Source organism: Dromaius novaehollandiae, chromosome 23, assembly GCF_036370855.1.
Source record: "Dromaius novaehollandiae isolate bDroNov1 chromosome 23, bDroNov1.hap1, whole genome shotgun sequence".
Classification (NCBI taxonomy): domain Eukaryota; kingdom Metazoa; phylum Chordata; class Aves; order Casuariiformes; family Dromaiidae; genus Dromaius; species Dromaius novaehollandiae.
The window spans coordinates 8,333,833-8,351,554 of record NC_088120.1 but is presented as its reverse complement, the minus strand read 5'-3'; the positions used below and the strand labels follow the sequence as shown (position 1 = coordinate 8,351,554).

Sequence of the window (17,722 nt, the reverse complement as noted above, 5' to 3'; positions counted from 1 at the left end):
CTGCTATGGCCTAGTCACCCAGGTTCTTGCTGCCTGAACGTGGGTTAGAGGCAGCAGCTGTCTGCTGAGCACAGGGATGGCCTCCAGCTGCTTTTCTGTCCCTGGGCAGGGAGCTGTCGCTGCTGGTGGGCGAGGGTTTGAGCTGAGCAAGGGTTTGGTGCGGCAGGCGGGCTGCCGTGGGGCTGAGTAACGAACCGCGGGAGGCTCCCGCCTCTCTCCCAATAAACCTGTGGTGGCCGCAACTGTCTCGTTTCCCTGCTGGCGCAGCGAGCCGGGCGGAAGCGGCCGGTCACCTCCGGCGGGGCGGACCCGGGGGCCGGGCCCGGCGGCGGCGGCTCCTCCCGCGCTCCCCGTCCGGGGCCAAAATGGCGGCGCCGGGGGGGCGGTGCGGGGCGTCACTTCCGGCGGGCTGACCCCTGCGCGCCCCCGCGGGCGGCGGGCGGAAGTTCCGGTGGGAGCCGGGAGGAGAGCGCGCGCCGGGCCCCAGCGAGAGCCAGGTGCGGGCTGCCCTCCCCCGCGGCGGGGGGGCGCGGGGGGGCCGGGCCGGCGGGGGGGCACCGGGCCCGGGGGAGCACGGTAAGGAGAGGCAGCCGGCGGGGCGGGCGCTGGGAGGAGCGGGGGGGGCGCTGGGGCGGGAGCCGACCGTTGCGGGGGGGGGGGGGTGGTCACCGCGAGGGGGGGGCTGGGGAGGGATGTGCTGTTGGGGGGGGCCCTGAGGCGGGATGTGTCCGGGGGGGGCTTTTGGGGAGGGGGCTGAGCTGTGGAGGGAGGCGCCCTGGGGTGGGGGGGCACCATGGGGTGGGACTGAGGCCCTGGGCGGGGGGCGCCTGGGGTCAGACCGCGCCGTTGGGGCTGGGGGGGACACCGTGGGGTGGGATGCCCCGTCGGGGTGGGGGGGGCACCCAGGGCAGGTGCCGGTGCCCGTCGCGGTGGGCAGAGCCCCTCCTCTCCCGGGGGCTGCCCCGACCTGCCGCCCCGGGCAGGGCCGGGCCAGGCGGGGAGAGCCAGTGGCTCCCCCGCGGGGCCGGGCGGGGGCCCGACGCCCCGGCTTTGGCCGCTGCGGCTGGGGAGGAGGCGAAGGGAGCAGCGCGCGGGGAGGCGAGAGCAGCCGAGGCTCCCGCGGGTAGCAGGAGGCCCAGGTAGGGCTGGAGAGGGGACGCGAGGGGACGCGGGCAGCCCTGGGGGCCGGGCGGGTGGGTGGGGGGAGGCTGCAGGCTGGGCGGGGACAAGGGCCGCTGCGCGGTCACTTAGCTGCAGAGCTCAGCCGGCCTCAGCGAGAGCACTGCTGTTGGGACCTGCGCGGCGTGTTGGCTCTTCACTTCCCCTCCTGTGGTTTAAGCGACTTTTTAAGTGTTTTCTGTGGCTGTTGAGTGCTGCTGGGTGGATCGCACAAACCGCTGTGCAGCTGCGCTTGGCCGGAGGAGCAGCAGGGCGCCGTGCTGTGCTTTGCAGGTTGGGCGCGCGCTGTCCAGGCTGGAGATGGGGCGGTGGGAGGACATGGGGCAGCGAGGGGGAGGCGCAGGGATCTCCAGGATGGTCCGTATGGGCCCTGCATGAGACGGAGCTCCTTGCTTTCACACACAGCAGGACCTGCGCGAGAGGGAGCTGCGCGCTGACGGTTGTGTTTTACATGTGGTCTCTGGAAGGGTTTTGACTGAACTGCAGGTGCATGTGCTGGAAGCTGTGGTTCCTGTGCGGCGGGAACATGACTGTGTGCGATGCCTCATGCCTCTAGCGAGCCTTAGGGGCTCTCCTTCCCCGATGTGCTTGCCGGCGTGTGTTTAATGGGAGGAATGAATCGATTTGACTAAATTACAGTCTGATGCAAGTTGTTGTCCCAGATTCAAAGGGGAAAGGTCTGTAAGAGAGAAAGATGAGAAATCCTGAGGCTGAACTCTCCCAGATTGCGATTCTGACTCTGGAGGTCCTTGAGGATGAATTTGGATCAGCAGGCTTTAAAATGTAGGCTCTGCTCCACACCTTCGTGTTCAGAGCGGATGGGAGAGCATCCTGCTTGTACTTAATCAGTTGAGGGGATCAGGGCTGCTCCGCTCAATGTGGTGTCATTCTTCTGCCTAAAGCACAAAAAACACGTCCACTCATGTCCAGCACTCCCGGGGACCTCAGTGATGTCCCTTGGGTGTCAGTCAAGAGAGTCCTACAGACTTCCAGTCCTCATGAAAACGCCCCAAAGCCTGACTCCGTGAAAAATCAGAGTTCCTGTTTACTGTGGCAGGCAGGAAGCTTGTGGCGTCGTCGCAGCTGCACGCGTGCAGCGTGAGTGGCGGTTCCCCAGCGGCTGTGCGCTTCCGTACTGGTATGTCGGGTTTGCTGTTTGCCCTTGCTTTAGCCGGCTCTTCCCTTCCTCCCCTCGCGACACTCCTCGTGCTCCCGGGTCTTGTCGGCCTTATCTTGCAGCACTGTCCGTGTCCTCCAGCCTGGCTGTTTGCCCCAGCTCCAGGCACCCTCCCGGGCTGAACTTCCCCTGCCTCCTGTTGCGGTTCCTTTCCCCTGCGAGCTGGGTTAGTTCCCTGCCAGCCCTGTATGTTGCCTCCTGCATCTTCTGCTCTCTCACCTTTTCCTGCAAGCCTGTCCCCTCCCAGCTGTGACCGTCTCCTTAGCCTAGCAGGCCAGCTGTCCCCTCCTGCGCTCTAGAAGTTGGTGACACTCCACTCTGGGCCTCGCATAGCAAGAGGGGCCGTGGCTCGGTAGGAAAGAACGGTCGCTGCCTTCCCCCGGCCCTGGTGAACGTAGCAGTGTTGGTGCGTATCCCCTGAGCGAGGCTGTCGCAGCGGGTCTGTGGGTTTCCTGCTCGCGCCCTGTCCGGCAGGGCAGGGAGCAGAGCCAGGGGAGCGGCCGCTCTGGGGCTGCCACTGAAATAGCCCAAATTGGACAAGGGCCTCCAACACATGTGGCCCCTTCTTGTGTGTGCGCACGTCCATGCAGGCACAGACCTGCTTTGTGGGCCTTATCCTTGCCGTGTTATGGTTTGGCCTCGGGGCTGCCCTTTAGCTGCTCTTGTGGATGCAGCATGTGGGCAACGCACCCTCCTCCGGGTATTCCCGGCCTGGGGGTGAGAAACGCCGCTGTCTCCGGGAGGTGGGCTCCGCTGCCGTGCGGGAGCTGGGGGTGCTTTGGGCAGCCGCGACTCCCTTAGCCTGAAACCTCTTTGATCAAAGCAAAGACTCGAGTGTGTCTCTGCTCCAGGGAGCCCATGGCAGGGTTTCCACCTGTCAGCAGAAGGCTTCAGTCTGTCCTCGTGGCAGCTGAGAGCTTGCGATGTCCCTGGGTAGCTGCTCTCCTCGGGATGGGGGGTGTGAAGCTGTGCTGCAAGGGAGATACTTATGTTTATTGCTCCTGTGACCACACCACGCCGATTAAGTGTTTTGGCAAGTGCTGTTTTTCTCGCTTGTTGTTTTGACCCTGGCGTACGCGTTAGCGTGTGACTGTGTGGCTGCGAGGTGTGCCAGACCTGAGGAGCACGTTGTTTTGATGTTTTTGAATCAGGAACAGCTGATGAACAGTCGGTGAAACGAGTTGGGCAGGTGTAGGTGCCGGCTGGCAGAGGAGGAGGCTCCTGGGCACGGGGAGCTTGGTGGGTCAGGCGGTGCCGCGTGTGGGAAACCCGCTGCGGCGGCGCTCGCTGTCGGCGCTGCTGAGACGTGGAGGGCGCGAGCAGACCGCAGGGGTCGAATTTGCTCCTGGCGGTAGCTGGGAGATGATGGTAGTGCTGTAAATGTGGTCTGATCTAATTAGTCCAGGGCATAAGCTGCTGTGGTGGCTGGGAGTTACGGCCTGTCGTGTGCGATGCGGCAGTTTTAGTGATTTGCATTGGACCGGGAACAAACAGCATCAACTGTCACATCTCGGCAGGAGGCAGGTGGTGTCGTGGGGTCTCTTAGCTGTGTCCCTCGCGACTGCCCGAGCGGAGCCGAGCGGAGCCTCCGGCCCTGCGGTGACGGGATCCGGGGGGCGGCAGTCAGCCCCGGGCGCCAGCAGGAAGCGTGCGGAGGGGGCAGGAGGCCGGGTCTCGGGCCGGCGCCTCGGCGCTCCAGTTTCTCCCCAGCTGGCTTCGTGGTTGCTCCACAAAAAGGGCTGGACCCTTTATTAGCGCTGTAAAAGCCTCCGCTGCTGCCCGCCGTGTGCCGAAGGCTGCACGCAGCCTGCGTTTCCTGCTTTCCCATCGGAGCAGATGTGGGTCAGGCTCCTCCGCGGCTCTGCTGGCAGCCGGGGAGGGATGCTGAGGCCGCAGGCCGCCCGGCCTCCTCCTGCCCACCTTGTTGCTGGCATAGAAATAGCCTCATCTTTGAGCAGCAACAGCAAGAAGCCAGAGCTAATTTTAACACCTCCGACACCACGCACACCCCGCTCGCACGCATCCCGCGCGCCTCCGGTGCTGCGGCGTGGGAAGCGTTTGCTGCTTCCCGGCTCGCCAGCGTTGCCAGGCTGGGGACGGAGCTGGGCCGTCCCCGCGAGCCTCGTGCCTGGGGAGTCTCGGGAGGCTGCCGGAGGTGCCGCAGCCCCCGCCAGGCTCGGGGGCAGCAGGGAGTCGTACTGGGGGTTAAACGTTGAAGCCTTCGTGTACTGCTTCACATCCCCCCGAAGAGCCGGTCCCCCTGGAGCGAGCTGCTGCCGGGAAGGGAGGGAGTTTTATTTCCTGCCTAACTTTGCCCCTCTCTCCCGCAGGTGCCAGTGTCAGAGTCCTTCTCGGTGTATGTGTGGTAACAACATGTCTGTCCCCCTCCTTGCTGATGCAGTGACCGTCTCAGGGGCAGAGCGGGAGACTGCTGCGGTAAGGGTGCTGCGTGCGGGGCCCGGCCGGCTGGGAGGCTCGGAGGGGGCCGTGAACTGAGCCTGTAATGCCTTAGCTCTTCAAACGTGCATCTTAGTGGCTGGTTAAAGGAGGTGCAGGACCAGCGAGGTCTCCTTTTGCTGGGGAAAAGCAGCTGGTCCCTCTGGGCTGGGCTGTGTGTTACTGGTGCTTGGCCCAGTGCAGAAGCAACAGCAATCTCAAAGCCTGTCTTAGACTTAAAGCCTGTAGAGGAGGGGTTTTTACAAGGCTTTGGTAAGCTCAGCCTCCTCTCAAACTGGTATAATCCAGGCGTCAGGAGATGATCCATCACTAACTGGTTCTCTGCTCTGAGCTGGGCAGCCAGGGGAGCAGATGACACCCGCATCCTGGCTGTGACAGCGGACGCTGGCACGATGATGATGATGGTGTACCTGTTCCACCCATGTGTCATGCTCAAAGACGCAGAGACGTGTCATTAGCGTTGGCTATTTCCTGCCCTGTTGAGTCTCTTCTAGTTAGTCACTAAGTGGCCTTCTGCTGCGTCCCTGCAGCTTCCCTGGGAGCCCAGCCCGGCCTCCTCCCTGGGCCCCAGCTGTCGCACCAGCTAATTCTTTTGTTTTTCTGCTTAATTTAACAGGTCATTTTTTTACATGGGCTCGGAGACACAGGGTGAGTGTTCCTGGACCCGGTCTGGCTGTGACACGTGGCTTGCTGCACGCGTGGCCCTGCTTTGACGGGGGCTGGCAGGATGCCTCGTCTGCGAGCAGATGAGCCAGGGTGGGTGCGCTGAGAGCCCAGGCCAGGCCGCTGGCTGCCAGCCCCGCGGCCGCTCTCTGCAGGGGTAACGCCGAGATTTGTCTCGGGCTTTGATCTCGGCCATGATAGCCCTAATAGGGGATTTCTGGCCAGCAGCTGTGCGCACTTCAGCTTGAATATTTATGATCCCGTCAGCCTGACAGCCCCCCGCCCCCTGCGGCTTTGGTTTTCTGCTTTCTTTAAGGCAGGCAGATAAGCACTGCAGTTTTCTCTGTCCTTGCGAGGGCTGGGAGTAGGGTTGTGCCTAGGTGAGTGCATCTCTGTGTGTCTCGCAAGGCCACGTGAGAGGACGGTGTCAGATACAGCAGTAACAAAAGAATTTTCCCTGCAGAGGAGGTTCTCTCTCCTCCCTTGCTGATAGCAGCTCCTCTGCCTCGAACCGCTGGGCTTTGTGTGCTGCATTTGCCCTGCGGTAGAGCAGATCTGTACCGGGGATTCACGCTGGGCTGCAGGCTGCTAGGTGGGTAGGGGCCGGTGCACGGAGCCTCGGGGCAGGGGAAGGGGCTCAGCAGCCTTGGAGAGACCCTGTCCTTGTCGGGGGGCATCGCTTGCATCCAAAATGCTAAGGCAAGCCCTGAACTACCTCTTCTCTCTCTCCCCAGGCACAGCTGGGCCGACGCTCTCTCCTCCATCCGCCTCCCCTACGTGAAATACATTTGCCCTCATGCGTAAGTGCCACCCTTTCCCTGCGAGGGGCCCTGGGAGAGCCGGGGTGGGTGGCTGCACCGGGCGCCTGCTGCCCCGAGTGTCCAGGGAGGCAGAGTGGGGCCTGTGCCCTGCGGTCCCCGCGGGGCTGTCGGCGAGGCGTGCTCCCCTGCTGTGGGCAGTTTGTGCAGGGCCCCTGGCCTGGCGTTTTCTGCCCGCAGGCAGAGGGGTTCCCCGCAGAGCCCCGCAGTGTGGGAGCTGCGGCTCTGGGTCTGTTTCCTCCCCTGTCCTGCTCCTCCACCTCTCCCTGATGGCTGCAGTAAAGCCGTAAGCACCGGAGCTCCTACCCCTTCCCCTCCCTCCTGGTTGGGGGCCAGCAGAAAGGGAAGGAAATGCTCCTCCCCGTGTCCTGCTGAGCACGTCCCCAGCGCCAACAGCAGCCCGAGCAGGGATGCACTCACCGAGCTGGGGGAGCTCCATCGCGGCGTCCACAGCAGCAGGGACCTCAGCTTCCCGGCGTCCCGCGTCTGAGCCTCTCCCGGCTCAGCGGCGGCAGCAAACAGGCGAGGCAGGCGCAGGTGTTCGTGTCCCCAGGGGGGCTGCTTGGCAACGCTGTGCGACAGCCAGCTCGGCGGGGCCTGCTCCGGGCTCGGGGGAGCTCCCTGGGGTCGCGCTGCGGTCACCCTGGCTGGCTCTGGAGGAACCGACCTGCCACTGTCCCTTGGCAGAGATGTCGCAGAGCTGTGCGCAGGGAGGCCGGACCCCCCGCTCCCCTCAGCACTGACTCGCTTCTCTTGCACTTGAACTGAACACAAACTCTTTTCTCTGCAGGCCCCGGATCCCCGTAACCCTCAACATGAAGATGGTGATGCCCTCCTGGTCAGTGCTCTTGGCGGCAGGGCTGTATGAGGCGGGGGGGCTCTCCGGGAGCAGGGGGGACCTTGGGTGCTTTTTGGGGGTGAGAGGATTTGGGGGGTTGGAGAGCCAAAATCCACCATCCTGGAGGAGTCAGGGGAAGGGCAGAGCACACCTGACTCCCTCCCCCCTGTGCCCTGGGTGCTGGGAGAGTTTCAGGGTTGACCTTGCTTGTTCTGCCAGGTTTGATCTGATGGGGTTGAGTCCGGACGCTCCGGAGGATGAAGCTGGGATCAAGAAAGCTGCAGAAAACAGTAAGAGGCTCTGGGGAGGGGGAAGCCCTGGGCTCTTCTCCCTCTGTGCGACAGGAGCTGGTGTCTTCCTTCCACCTCTCCTTCCTTTCTGCTGTCTCGTGGTCCCACTTTCTCCTTCGCTGAGGCCAAGCGCATTCAGTCTGTGAGGCCTTGGGTGATGCTGATCAGCCCCAGTATCTTTTACTGACCCATCTCTCTGGCTTCTTCCAGTTAAAGCAATTATCGAGCACGAGGTCAAGAACGGGATCCCACCCAACCGCATCATCCTGGGGGGCTTCTCACAGGTGAGCTGGGCTGTGCTGGCAGAGGCAGAGCAGACCTGGGGTTCAGTCCCTTCTGCCCCTCCACGGACCCCCTCAAAGGGAGCACCAGGTCCCCTGCGTCGGCCCCGCCTCGTGCGGCGGGAGGCACGGGACGAGCCGGGCTGGCAGGTGGCCGGGGCGGCAGGTCTCCCCGCGATGCTGACAGACTTTCTCGCCTTTGCCCGTTGCAGGGTGGTGCCTTGTCGCTGTACACGGCGCTCACCTGCCAGCACCAGCTGGCCGGCATCGTGGCGCTCAGCTGCTGGCTCCCGCTGCACAAGGCCTTCCCGCAGGTATGCTGCGCTGCTGCTGCCCCGCGTGTCCGCGGGGACGGGGGGGAGCGTCTGAGCCCAGCCTGGGGCTTTTGGAGGCGGTGGGTGCTTACTCCTACCTCCCGGCTCAGGCCTGGGGCAGGCAAAGGCACAGCAGAGGTCGGGGCCTCTGCCTCCGATCGGTGAGGGCGTCTGCCCCGCAGCGAGCCCTGCCGCTCCCCAGGCTCCTCTCGCCCGCCGGGCAGCAGCTCAGTGCCGGTGGCAGCCTGGGAGGAGGCGTTTGGTGGCAGGGCAGCAGCCGCTGTGCGAGCAGCTCTCCCACGTCCCTCTCAAGGAGAGCTGCCAGGTGACAGGGACAGGGATAAAGCTCTGGGATGGGGATAAAGCACTTGCCCTTTTCCCTGCTGGGGATCCTCTCTCCTGGGCACCCCTGAGCACTTCCTCCCTTGCTGCAGGCAGCGAATAACGGCGTGAACAAGGACATCGCCATCCTGCAGTGTCATGGGGAGATGGATCCCATGATCCCCGTCCGCTTTGGGGCCCTCACTGCTGAGAAGCTGAAATCTGTCGTCACTCCCACCAAGGTCCAGTTTAAAACCTACCCCGGCGTGATGCACAATTCCTGTCCTCAGGTCAGTGCCTTGGAGCAGAGCGCGGACGGGGCTGTCACGGGCTGGTCTTGCCTTTGGGAACGACAACGGCCCGTGGGCCAGGCAGGGCAGGGAAGGGCTTGAAACCAGGGAGTAAGTCTGCTGCGTCCGGGGCACGTGAGACGTGTGTGTTCCCTGTTTCCCCCCGGGGGAGGCTGGGTGGCCCTTGTGCCCCACGTGCCGGGAAAAGCCTGGTTTGGGGCACAGCCAGGAACGTGTCGCATCTGCAGCGCTGTCCTCGCGGCGTCGAACGCCAGCGCCCCGGCATCTCGCGGGCTCCCTGCCCGCCGGCCCCGGCGTGATGGGCTCTGTGGTCTCTGCAGGAGATGATGGCGGTGAAGGAGTTCATCGAGAAGCTGCTGCCCCGGATCTAAGCGGAGCCAATCGAGACTGTTGCAGGGAAGGACGCCAAGGTCGCAGCCGCCGATCTTTCCCCCGTGACCTGTCAGCTGCAAACGGAAGCCATGGCAACCAACCTCACCTCCCGTCGTGCCCCCGGCCGCCTCCTCTCCCCGTCTCTTAGCACCGCGTCCTGTCCGGCTGGGGGTGCCCCGTCTCTCCCTGCTGCTCTCGGAGCTGAGACTGGAGCTGTCTAAGGCAAGTCTTCAAGTGGCCTTTTCTCTCCTCCTCTTGCTCCGAGCGGTTTCTGCGGAGGTTACCATCCCCTCGCCTCCCTGTTCAGGCACTGCAGCGCGTGGGCCTGGCGTGGGGCAGGCGAGGTTTTATTTGTTACAGTATTAGGGGTGGGACGTGGCCCCGTGCGGCGGGAGGAGCGGCGCGGGCACGGGACAGGGCTCGGGCACCCTCCAGAGCCCCTCCGTGGCCCAGAGCCGCCAAGGTTCCTCCTCTGCCCTCAGCTTGGCCTCTCTGGGGATGCTCTTGGTCCCTGCTTGGGTGATTCACGGGTTTTCGATGACAGTTCAGGAACCCGGGACTCTCCTGCAAGCGCCTAAAGGCCAAAGGAGAGGCTCTGCTCTGGGCTGGGACTTCCAAGGCTGCTCTGTCTCCCAGGCGCTGACAGGACAGTGTCCCCGCAGCCCCTGCAACTCCCGTGTCCTCGCAGGGGCTGCAGTCCTGCCCTGTCGCACACGCACACTCCTTCCCACGGGCCCCGCCGCGGCCTCATCCCCTGCTCCAGCAATCTCTGCCGCTGGCCTGCGGCAGCTCTGTCCTCCTCGAGATAATCTTCCTCCTCCTCTTGTTGCTTTTACAATCTCCTCCTCTGCCCTGTGTGGGGGGACTGCGAGATGCGTCTCCCTTCCTCCGCCCAGCTCTGTGCGCTCAGAGCCCCAGGCAAAGCCCTGCCGTTTACAGCTGGTTTCCAGGGCTTTGCTGTGAAGCCCACCCAGCGCTGGCCCCGGTCCTTCATGTCTTTCTTGCTGCTACTCCTCCTCCCCTTCGGACCTGGGCTGGCTCAGGGGTGGGAGAGGCGAGGCGAGGGCTGCAGGCCCTGAGGGACAGCTCCTGTCCCAGGCTGGCGCAGCTGGCGGAAGCATCATCTCACCAGCATCTAGTGCGAGGGAGGTGCTGAGCCCCATCCTGCGGGCCAGCACCGAGGTCTCCTTGCTCCCTCGCGCCGGGGCGAAGGCTGCAGCCCCTTGGCCTTCCCACGTACAATCAGAGGGTGCCCGGGGCCCTCGCTGCGCCTGCCTCAACCAGCTGGCTGGAGGCTGCAGCCCAGGCCTCTCCCTTCCCCTGCTGGGGGTCAGGCCATGGCCGGTGCGACTGGCTGTGCTGGCGCCTGAGGGAGGTTGGCACGGGCCAAAGCGCAGGGCCAGGAACAGCCGGCTGGCAGAGCTGCCCCGGGGGCACGGGGGCCTTGTTCCCTCTGCCCCGAACGCCTCCTCCCGCCACGGCCTGTCTCTCGGCCGCCCGCTCCCCTCCCGCAGGGCTGAGGGCACTTGCTGTTGAGCAGCGCTGCCCTTCTCTCCTCTCCTCTCCTCCCTGGGCTGAGCCCACAGCACTGTTGGGCCTTTCTGGGCTGGAGCCGTAAATGTCTTTTAAAGAACCCGCCCAGGCTACGGGCTGTGGGTCGCTGCCCCATCCTGCCCCCTTGCACTGCCGAGCCTCTGCTTGGTGCCCCACGGTCAGCAGCGGGCTGTGGCCAGGACCCCAGTGCCAGGGCTGGCACCTCCCTGAGGGGGACATGACAGCAGGGCGAGGGGCTAATCCAGCCCTGCTGCCGGGGTGCAGAGCAGGCTGCCCCGGCCGGGCACTGCCCCGCGAGGCAGAGCCGGTGCCAGCCCGTGCGCGGGCTGGGAGGGGGGGTCTCACCTGCTGGCAGCTCTGCTGCGGCCTCCTGCTCGAGCTGCGCCCTCTCCGCCTGGGACGTGCAAAGCAATAACCCGTTCTCCGGAGACTCGGGTCTGTCAGGCCCATTCTCGGTTGGTTTCTTGGTTTGTTTTGGGTTTTCTTTCTTTAGGAAGTCTTCAACCAGCAACCTTGCTGCTGGCGTAGGGGGAAGCCGGGCTCTTCCCTGTGCTTGGGGTTCAGTCCCACTGTTTCTTCTACTTCGTGTCTGTGTAAAGCTGCTGCGTCCTCCCCTCCCCTGCTCGCGGCGGGTCGGGGGGAGGCGAGGGGCTCGCTGGGCTGGGGAAACGCAGCTCCCTGGAGGTTACGTTGGGGCTGGCGGACGCACCGACCTATTTGACTGTGAACTGGAACCTTGTGCGTAGCGAGGGGCCGGCGCGGGCCCGGGACTCGTGGCCATCCTTGGGCACGGTGTGGGCGGCCGCGCTGGCCCCGTCGCAGAGCATTCCTGCTCGCTCCCTGCGTGAGCGGCGCGCGCCTCGCCGGGGCGGCCGGGGCCGAGGCCGTGCTGAGGACCGGGGAGGGAGAACGGCTTCTCTCCATTCCTCAATACAGCTATTTTTTTTTCCTCCTCTCTCTCGTCTTCCTTGTACATGTTTGGGGTTTTTTTGTGTGTGTTCCACAGAGTCAGATACAAGGTTAAATAAATCATAAACCTCTCCCCGAGCTGAGCTGGCGTCGTTCATGGCAGGGCAGGAAGGCTGCGCGCACCTCCCTAACAGAGGCGCCGCTTCACGGCGGAGCAGGGGCCCCGGCTGAGGCAGCCCTGGTGGAGGGCGAGCAGAACACAGCCGCTACTTAGAAAGTAAGAAAGTTTATTTAAAAACAAATCAAAAGCTCCATTCATAATTTAGTAGCATAAGTTATTAATCCAAGTGACAGCAAACCAGACTGGCTGCGTCATCATTGCCTAACGAAACCGTTAAAGCTGCCAGTAATAAATAGGACCAGTATTTGACAGCCAAGCAGAGCCTTCTCCTGGGCAGCCCTTGGCAACACGATTAGGGAAGTGGCTGCCACAGGCAACTGAGAAGCAAAACTAGACACGAGCCAGCTCTGAGCTCCTGCTGCCCGGCATGGAGACGCAGCCCTCCGGGGCCGAGGGAGCCGGGCGGCTCAGCCCAGGGCTGCTGGCCGTGATCCCTCGCCCAGGCGCGGCAGGGCTGCTTTGCGAACCGGTGCCTGGGAGCTGGGGGAGCCAGGGGGTGCGGGGTGCGCGAGTCGGGCCCCAGGCCAGCGCTGGGGACAGGAGCCACCTCCTGGGGACAATGGCCTCAGGCTGTGACTGTGGTCCCTGTGAGGGTGAGAGGAAGATGTGGCAGCCTGAGGCCATGAGGTAGGTGAGGGAGAGAGCAGCCGTCTCTGATCTCAGGCCTGGGGGGCAGTGGGGGCCTTAGCTGCCTGCCTGGGGCCCAGGAGTGCCCCTCCTCCGGGACTTGGGGAGACAGAGGGTCAGGCTAGGACTGGGATGGCCTAGGAGCAGCCCCAGGAGCGGGTGCAAGGCCCAGACCAGCACCTTCTCCCGGCTGAGGCCAGCAGCACCCCAGGTACGTTCCCACAAGGGGATTTTCTGCCCTAGGCTGAGGCCAGGCCCTGGCTCTGCTTTTCCTTATGTTTCTGGTCTATGAGATGAAGAGGACCTGGGGGGAGAGGGAGGAAGAACAGGAGGAGGCTGAGGGGGCTCCTGCCCCATGCAAAAGGTGGGTGGGTGGGTGGGAGGGACGGGTTGGAAATTCATCTGGGATTGTTGCAACCTCCCTGGGACCCGGGGAGGGCGCAGGCGGGGCTGCCCAGCTCAGTTCTTGCTGAAGCCGGTGGGATTCTGCAGCTGCCATCGCCACAGGTCCTCACCTGCAACAGGAGAGAGATGGGGGTGAGGGATGGGGCAGGGGGGGCAGCCAGAGGGGGCACAGCCGGCCACGGAGGGGGTTTGCTCTTACACATCTTGTCCAAGCCGAAAGCAGCTTTCCAGCCCAGCTCCCGCTCAGCCAGCGCCGGGTTGGCGTAGCAGGAGGCCACGTCTCCCTCCCGCCGGCCGGTGATCTTGTACTTGATCTGTGGGGAAAGCAGCACCGTGGGGACTGGGGGCTCCCAGGGCTCAGCTGAGGGGACTCGCAGCTGCCCCAGCACCCAGGAGCAGGGACGGGGACAGGAGCTGCAGTCTGGGAGCTGCAGGAGAAGAGCCAGCAGCTGCCACATACACACGAGCACTGCTGGGGCACCGGCTGGCTCTGTGCTCCCTGCAGGCTCTGGGTCCAACCTTACCTCCCTCCCTGAGGCTTTCTCCATGGCCCGGACCATCTGGAGGACAGAATAGCCGGTGCCTGTGCCCAGATTGTAGATCTGCAAGGAGATTAAGGGACAAGTGTCAGCTCCTTCTGCAGGGGGAGCTCAGCCTGGGCCCTGCCACGGGGGTTTTAGTCTTCACAAGCCTTGGAGGAATGGTCTGTGCGGCCAGGGCTCGGGGATGGGGGAAGAGATCAGTGCTCTCCTTCCCACCGCCGCCCTTTCCCCGTCCCCTCGGCATGCAGACCTCCCTGGGGCGCTTGCTTTGCAGCAGGACACAAGTAGAGTGAGAGAAATACTGCAAATCCACATTAAGGCTGAAGACATAGGGGCAGGGGGGACGGATGGGCCTGCATGCACAGCCTGGAGCTGGGGGAGGACAGGGCTGCCCCATCCCTGGGTGCAGGACAGGTCAGAGCCCTCCCAGCTCCATCCTGGGCCCGTTCCCGTGAAGCTGTGGGTCCCCTGCAGCACACGGAGCACCCCACACCCATCGGGCTCATTACCTTGCAGCCGCAGTTCTCTTTGAGCTTCTTCAAAGCAGCGATGTGGCCCTTGGCCAAATCCACGACATGGATGTAATCCCTGACACCTGCGGGGACGCAGAGTAAGTGCACGGCCCTCCCACCCGGGGCGCAGCCAGGCTGGGGAGCCGCTCTGCCTGCCCTGGGGGACGGGTGTCTCCTCCATGTCCCGCGGAGCCGAACGGCAACGCACCCGTTCCATCGTCAGTGTTGTAGTCATCCCCAAACACGCTCAGGACGTCGCGGCGCCCCACCGCCACCTGCACAGAGACCAGCCGGTGAGAGCCCAGCCCGCCTGCGCGACACCGACACACACAGGCAACGCGAACCCCGGGTCCTCAAAGGCCGCGGCTGGTCGGTACCTGAGCCACGTAAGGCATGAGGTTGTTTGGGATCCCTTGAGGATCTTCTCCGATCATCCCTGATTCATGGGCACCGATAGGGTTGAAATAGCGCAGGATAACGGCGTTCCAGTCCTAGGGAGACACACGCACAGGACTGTCTGGGGAGGGTGCAACGTTCCCGGCAACAGCTCCCGGTCTGTTTGGGGGTGTGGGGGGCTGTGCAGCCATAACCCCAACGCTGGAGCGCTCCAAGGGGAAATGCCTCTGCTCCCAGCCCTGCGCACTTCAGGGTGGCTCCTCACCTCCTCCGCTTTGCAGAGATCTCGAATCATCTCCTCAATGAAGTACTTGGATTTGCCGTAGGGGTTGGTGCAGCCCCCAACGGGGTGGTTCTCGTCCAGGGGCAGGTACTTGGGGTCTCCGTAGACAGTGGCAGAGCTGCTGAACACGATGTCCCTCACGCCGTGGGCTTTCATGGCCTGGGGGAGCAGGGACGACCCGCCACTGAGCCAGGGAGCGCCGTGCCGCCCGGCTCAGCCACGTGGCTCAACCCTCCACGGACACCTCACCGGTCACACCAGGCAGGGCCAAGTCCCCAGGGGCTCAGAGGGTCCAGCCATCCCAGTCCCCAGCCCAGGGGGACGTTCAAGAACCGCGAGGGAAGATTTTGTGCTTTCTGCCCCCAGGGGAACAGGCAGGCAGGACCCCTGCTAGCACCCCTCTCCTCCTCCACGCAGCAGCCCAGCGGAGGCCTTTCAATCCTGCCTGTGCAGCACCAGACTGGGTCACCCGCTGCTGGGTGCCTCTGCCCCCCGCCACCCCCTGCCCCGCAGCACCCGCTGCGCTTTGCTCCCCCGGCCGCCGCTCCCCCCGCCAGGCCACACGCAGCCCCGCGCACCGCGTGCTGCCCCCCAGCTCTGCTCACCTCCAGCAGCCGGATGGTCCCGGTGAGGTTCACCCTGTAGTACTCCAGGGGCTTCTGCACAGACTCCCCCACCGCCTTCAGCCCCGCAAAGTGCATCACGGCCGAGAAGTGGTGCTGTGGAGGGAGGAAAAGCCCTGCGTTAGCGCCCCGGCAGAAGGGGATGGAGGGCAGCTCCTGGTTTTCCATCACTGCTGGTTCTGGGTGCAGGGGGGCTTGTCAATTAAGGTTAATTTATTCTGTGATAAAGGAAGGGCCTGCATGGTCAGGAAGAACATCTCCTTCAGAGAGAAAGGGAGACTCAAGGCAGAAGCCAGTCAGAAGTCTCTCCCAGAGTGTCACTCAGCCACCTCACATGCTCTCCGTTGCCCGCAGAGGAACATTCACTGCTCGCAGCTTGGCCTTGGTGCTGTCCTTTCCTCTCGCTTCCCGCCCAGTTCCCCTGCCTCCCATCCCCAGCACGAACCCCTTCTCATTGCCCCATCCCCGAGAGAGCCCATGAGGCCACCGTGGGACATCACAGCTCCTGCTCTCACCTTGCTGAAGAGCTCCTGCAGCGCTGCCTCGTCTGTGACATCCAGCTCCTGGAAAAGGATGGGCTGGTGCACGATCTGCTGCACACGCTGGAGGCTCTCAGGGAGCACATCGGCACCTGGGGAAGCAGAAAGGGGTCAGGCACTGGGACGGATGAGTTCCCGGCACAGGCTGACAGGCTGAGCCCTTTGCACGGGTAGAGACAAAAGCTTTCCGTACCTCGGATGGCGTTGTGAAAGTTGTCTATGACCACGGGGACATAGCCCGCCTCCACCAGCTCCAGCACGCAGTGGCTGCCGATATAACCGGCTCCACCAGTCACCAGGATCTTCTCCGCCATCGTGACCTGGGGAGGGAAAGGCCCTAATGCAGAGCACGGCGTGGAGCGGCCTGAGGTGGTGGGATGGCCAGGAGCTCTGGTGGGGCAGGGAGGGCTCGAGGCTGTCACGTCAGCGCTGCCTCCAGGCCCTCCCAGCCTGGCACCGCTCCGGGAGGGAACCGGCTGGGCAGGTTGCAGCACACCCTTGTCCACGTGGAGCACACATCCGGGTCCGGGAGGATGTCACAGCTTGGATCCAACCAAGATCCTGGTGTCACCCATATCCTTCAGCACAAATCCCTCAGGCTAGTCAGTCCCTAAGCACAGGCATCACCTAACGGCATTAATTTGGGGGGGGGGGGGGGTCACTACAAGGGGCATCAGCTCTGTCCTCTTCACATTGTTCCCTGTTTTCTCTCCAGCTCTGATGCCCCTGCCTCTACCGTGGTGCCCCCAGTCCCTACCCCTCCCTTCCCAGCCCCAGCTCTGGCCCCTCTCTGCTCCGGCTTCCCAGGAAGGTAGGTGCTGGGTCACTGCAGATTACAGAGATATTTGCTGGCACACACAAGCCCAGAAGAAACACGGAAAATATCCAACAAAGAAACCTTTGTCCTTGGGAGCAGAGAGCTAAGACAACGCCAGCACCTACAGCCCAGCAGTTCTTGCTGCTCCTACCCAGTGGGAAGAAGGGAGAATTGACTCTGTTGTCAGGGAATATGGAGGCATCACAGGGAAAACTTCCTCCCTGAATGACTTCAGGGAAAATCACTCTCAGTGCAGGGTCTCAAACTCAAAACCACCCAGCTGAAACCATTAAACGATCATCTGCAAACAGCCCAGCAGAAGGCTGGGTTCTCTTGCCAGGCTGCCCAGTCCTGCTGCAGCAGCCAGCAAGGGCATCTCCAGGGAAAGTCATGGCCTGAGCCCTGCACGGCAAGGGCCGGAAAAATAAAATAAAGCTCTCTGCCTGGCAGATGAGCACTAAGCGGGACAGGGCATGGCCAGGGGGACAAGGTGCGACCAGGGCACGGCCAGGGGGACGGGGTGCAGACATGGCACAGCAGCAGGACAGGGTTACCTGCAAGGCTGGAGTTACCTGCGTGTCTAGGGTTGGGGTCAGCACTACCTGTGGGGCCAGGGGTCACCTAAGGGGCCAGGTATTACTTATGGGGCTGGGACCTGGGGTCACCTGTGGGGCTGGGATTACCTGAGGAGTTGTGACTGGGCTTGTCTGAGGGAGTACAGCTGGGAAGCTACCTGTGGGGCCAGGGGATTATGTGTGGGGCTGGGGCTTGGCAGGACGGTTTACCTGTGGGGCCAGGGGATTATGTGTGGGGCTGGATTATCTGTGGGGCTAGGGATTGGGAGCAGGGCTTACCTGGGGGGCTGCGGGGCTCCCTCACAGCCTGGGGGTTACCTGTGGGGCGGGGACCGGCCCGGAGCGGGGTCACCCGTGGGGTTGGGGCAGCGGTTCGGGGACCGGGCTCCCCTCAGCGCCAGGGCCGGGGCCGCCTCAGGGCCGAGGCCCCTCGGGGGGCTGAAACCGGCGCTACCCCAGGGGCTGGGCCGCGTCCCCCCCGTCCCCCCCGCGGGTCCCGCTCGCTCACCCGCAGCTCCGGCCGCCGCTGCCCGCCTGGCTCGCGCTGCCCCCGCGGCCGCTTTAAGGCCGCCCCGCCCCGCCCGGCCCCCGCCGTGCCACGCGCCCCGCTGCCCCATGGAAACGCGTCACCGCCACGCCAAGTACGGGACGGCGGCGCGGCCAAAAGCCACCGCGCGCGCACGCGCGGGCGCGACCACGCGTGAGACGCCGGGGGAGGCGCTGTAAAGCGGCTGCGGC

General features: G+C 64.1%; 2 protein-coding genes across 3 annotated transcripts; one reads left to right on the top strand and one right to left on the bottom strand.

Moving 5' to 3' along the window:
* The first annotated feature begins 350 nt into the window (after nt 1–350).
* LYPLA2 (lysophospholipase 2) lies at nt 351–11,622 on the top strand. 2 transcript variants are annotated; one of them, XM_064525111.1, is made up of 10 exons: nt 351–497; nt 4,687–4,792; nt 5,430–5,461; nt 6,211–6,276; nt 7,085–7,132; nt 7,352–7,422; nt 7,633–7,706; nt 7,916–8,017; nt 8,452–8,628; nt 8,970–11,622. In XM_064525111.1, the coding sequence occupies exons 2-10, from the start codon at nt 4,715–4,717 to the stop codon at nt 9,018–9,020; spliced, it is 699 nt and encodes a 232-aa protein (XP_064381181.1). In that variant the 5' UTR covers nt 351–497; nt 4,687–4,714; the 3' UTR covers nt 9,021–11,622. The 2 variants fall into 2 exon arrangements, with proteins under 2 accessions (XP_064381181.1, XP_064381182.1); XM_064525112.1 differs by having other exon boundaries at nt 399–576.
* Nucleotides 11,623–11,754: 132 nt separating this feature from the next.
* GALE (UDP-galactose-4-epimerase) lies at nt 11,755–17,656 on the bottom strand. The gene is made up of 11 exons (XM_026098210.2): nt 17,493–17,656; nt 15,786–15,912; nt 15,569–15,684; nt 15,036–15,149; nt 14,413–14,589; nt 14,129–14,242; nt 13,960–14,026; nt 13,749–13,834; nt 13,222–13,299; nt 12,897–13,011; nt 11,755–12,807 (listed from the first exon to the last, which is right to left on the bottom strand). Exons 2-11 carry the CDS (start codon nt 15,904–15,906, stop codon nt 12,752–12,754), a joined length of 1,044 nt encoding a protein of 347 aa, XP_025953995.2. The 5' UTR covers nt 15,907–15,912; nt 17,493–17,656; the 3' UTR covers nt 11,755–12,751.
* Nucleotides 17,657–17,722: the final 66 nt, after the last annotated feature.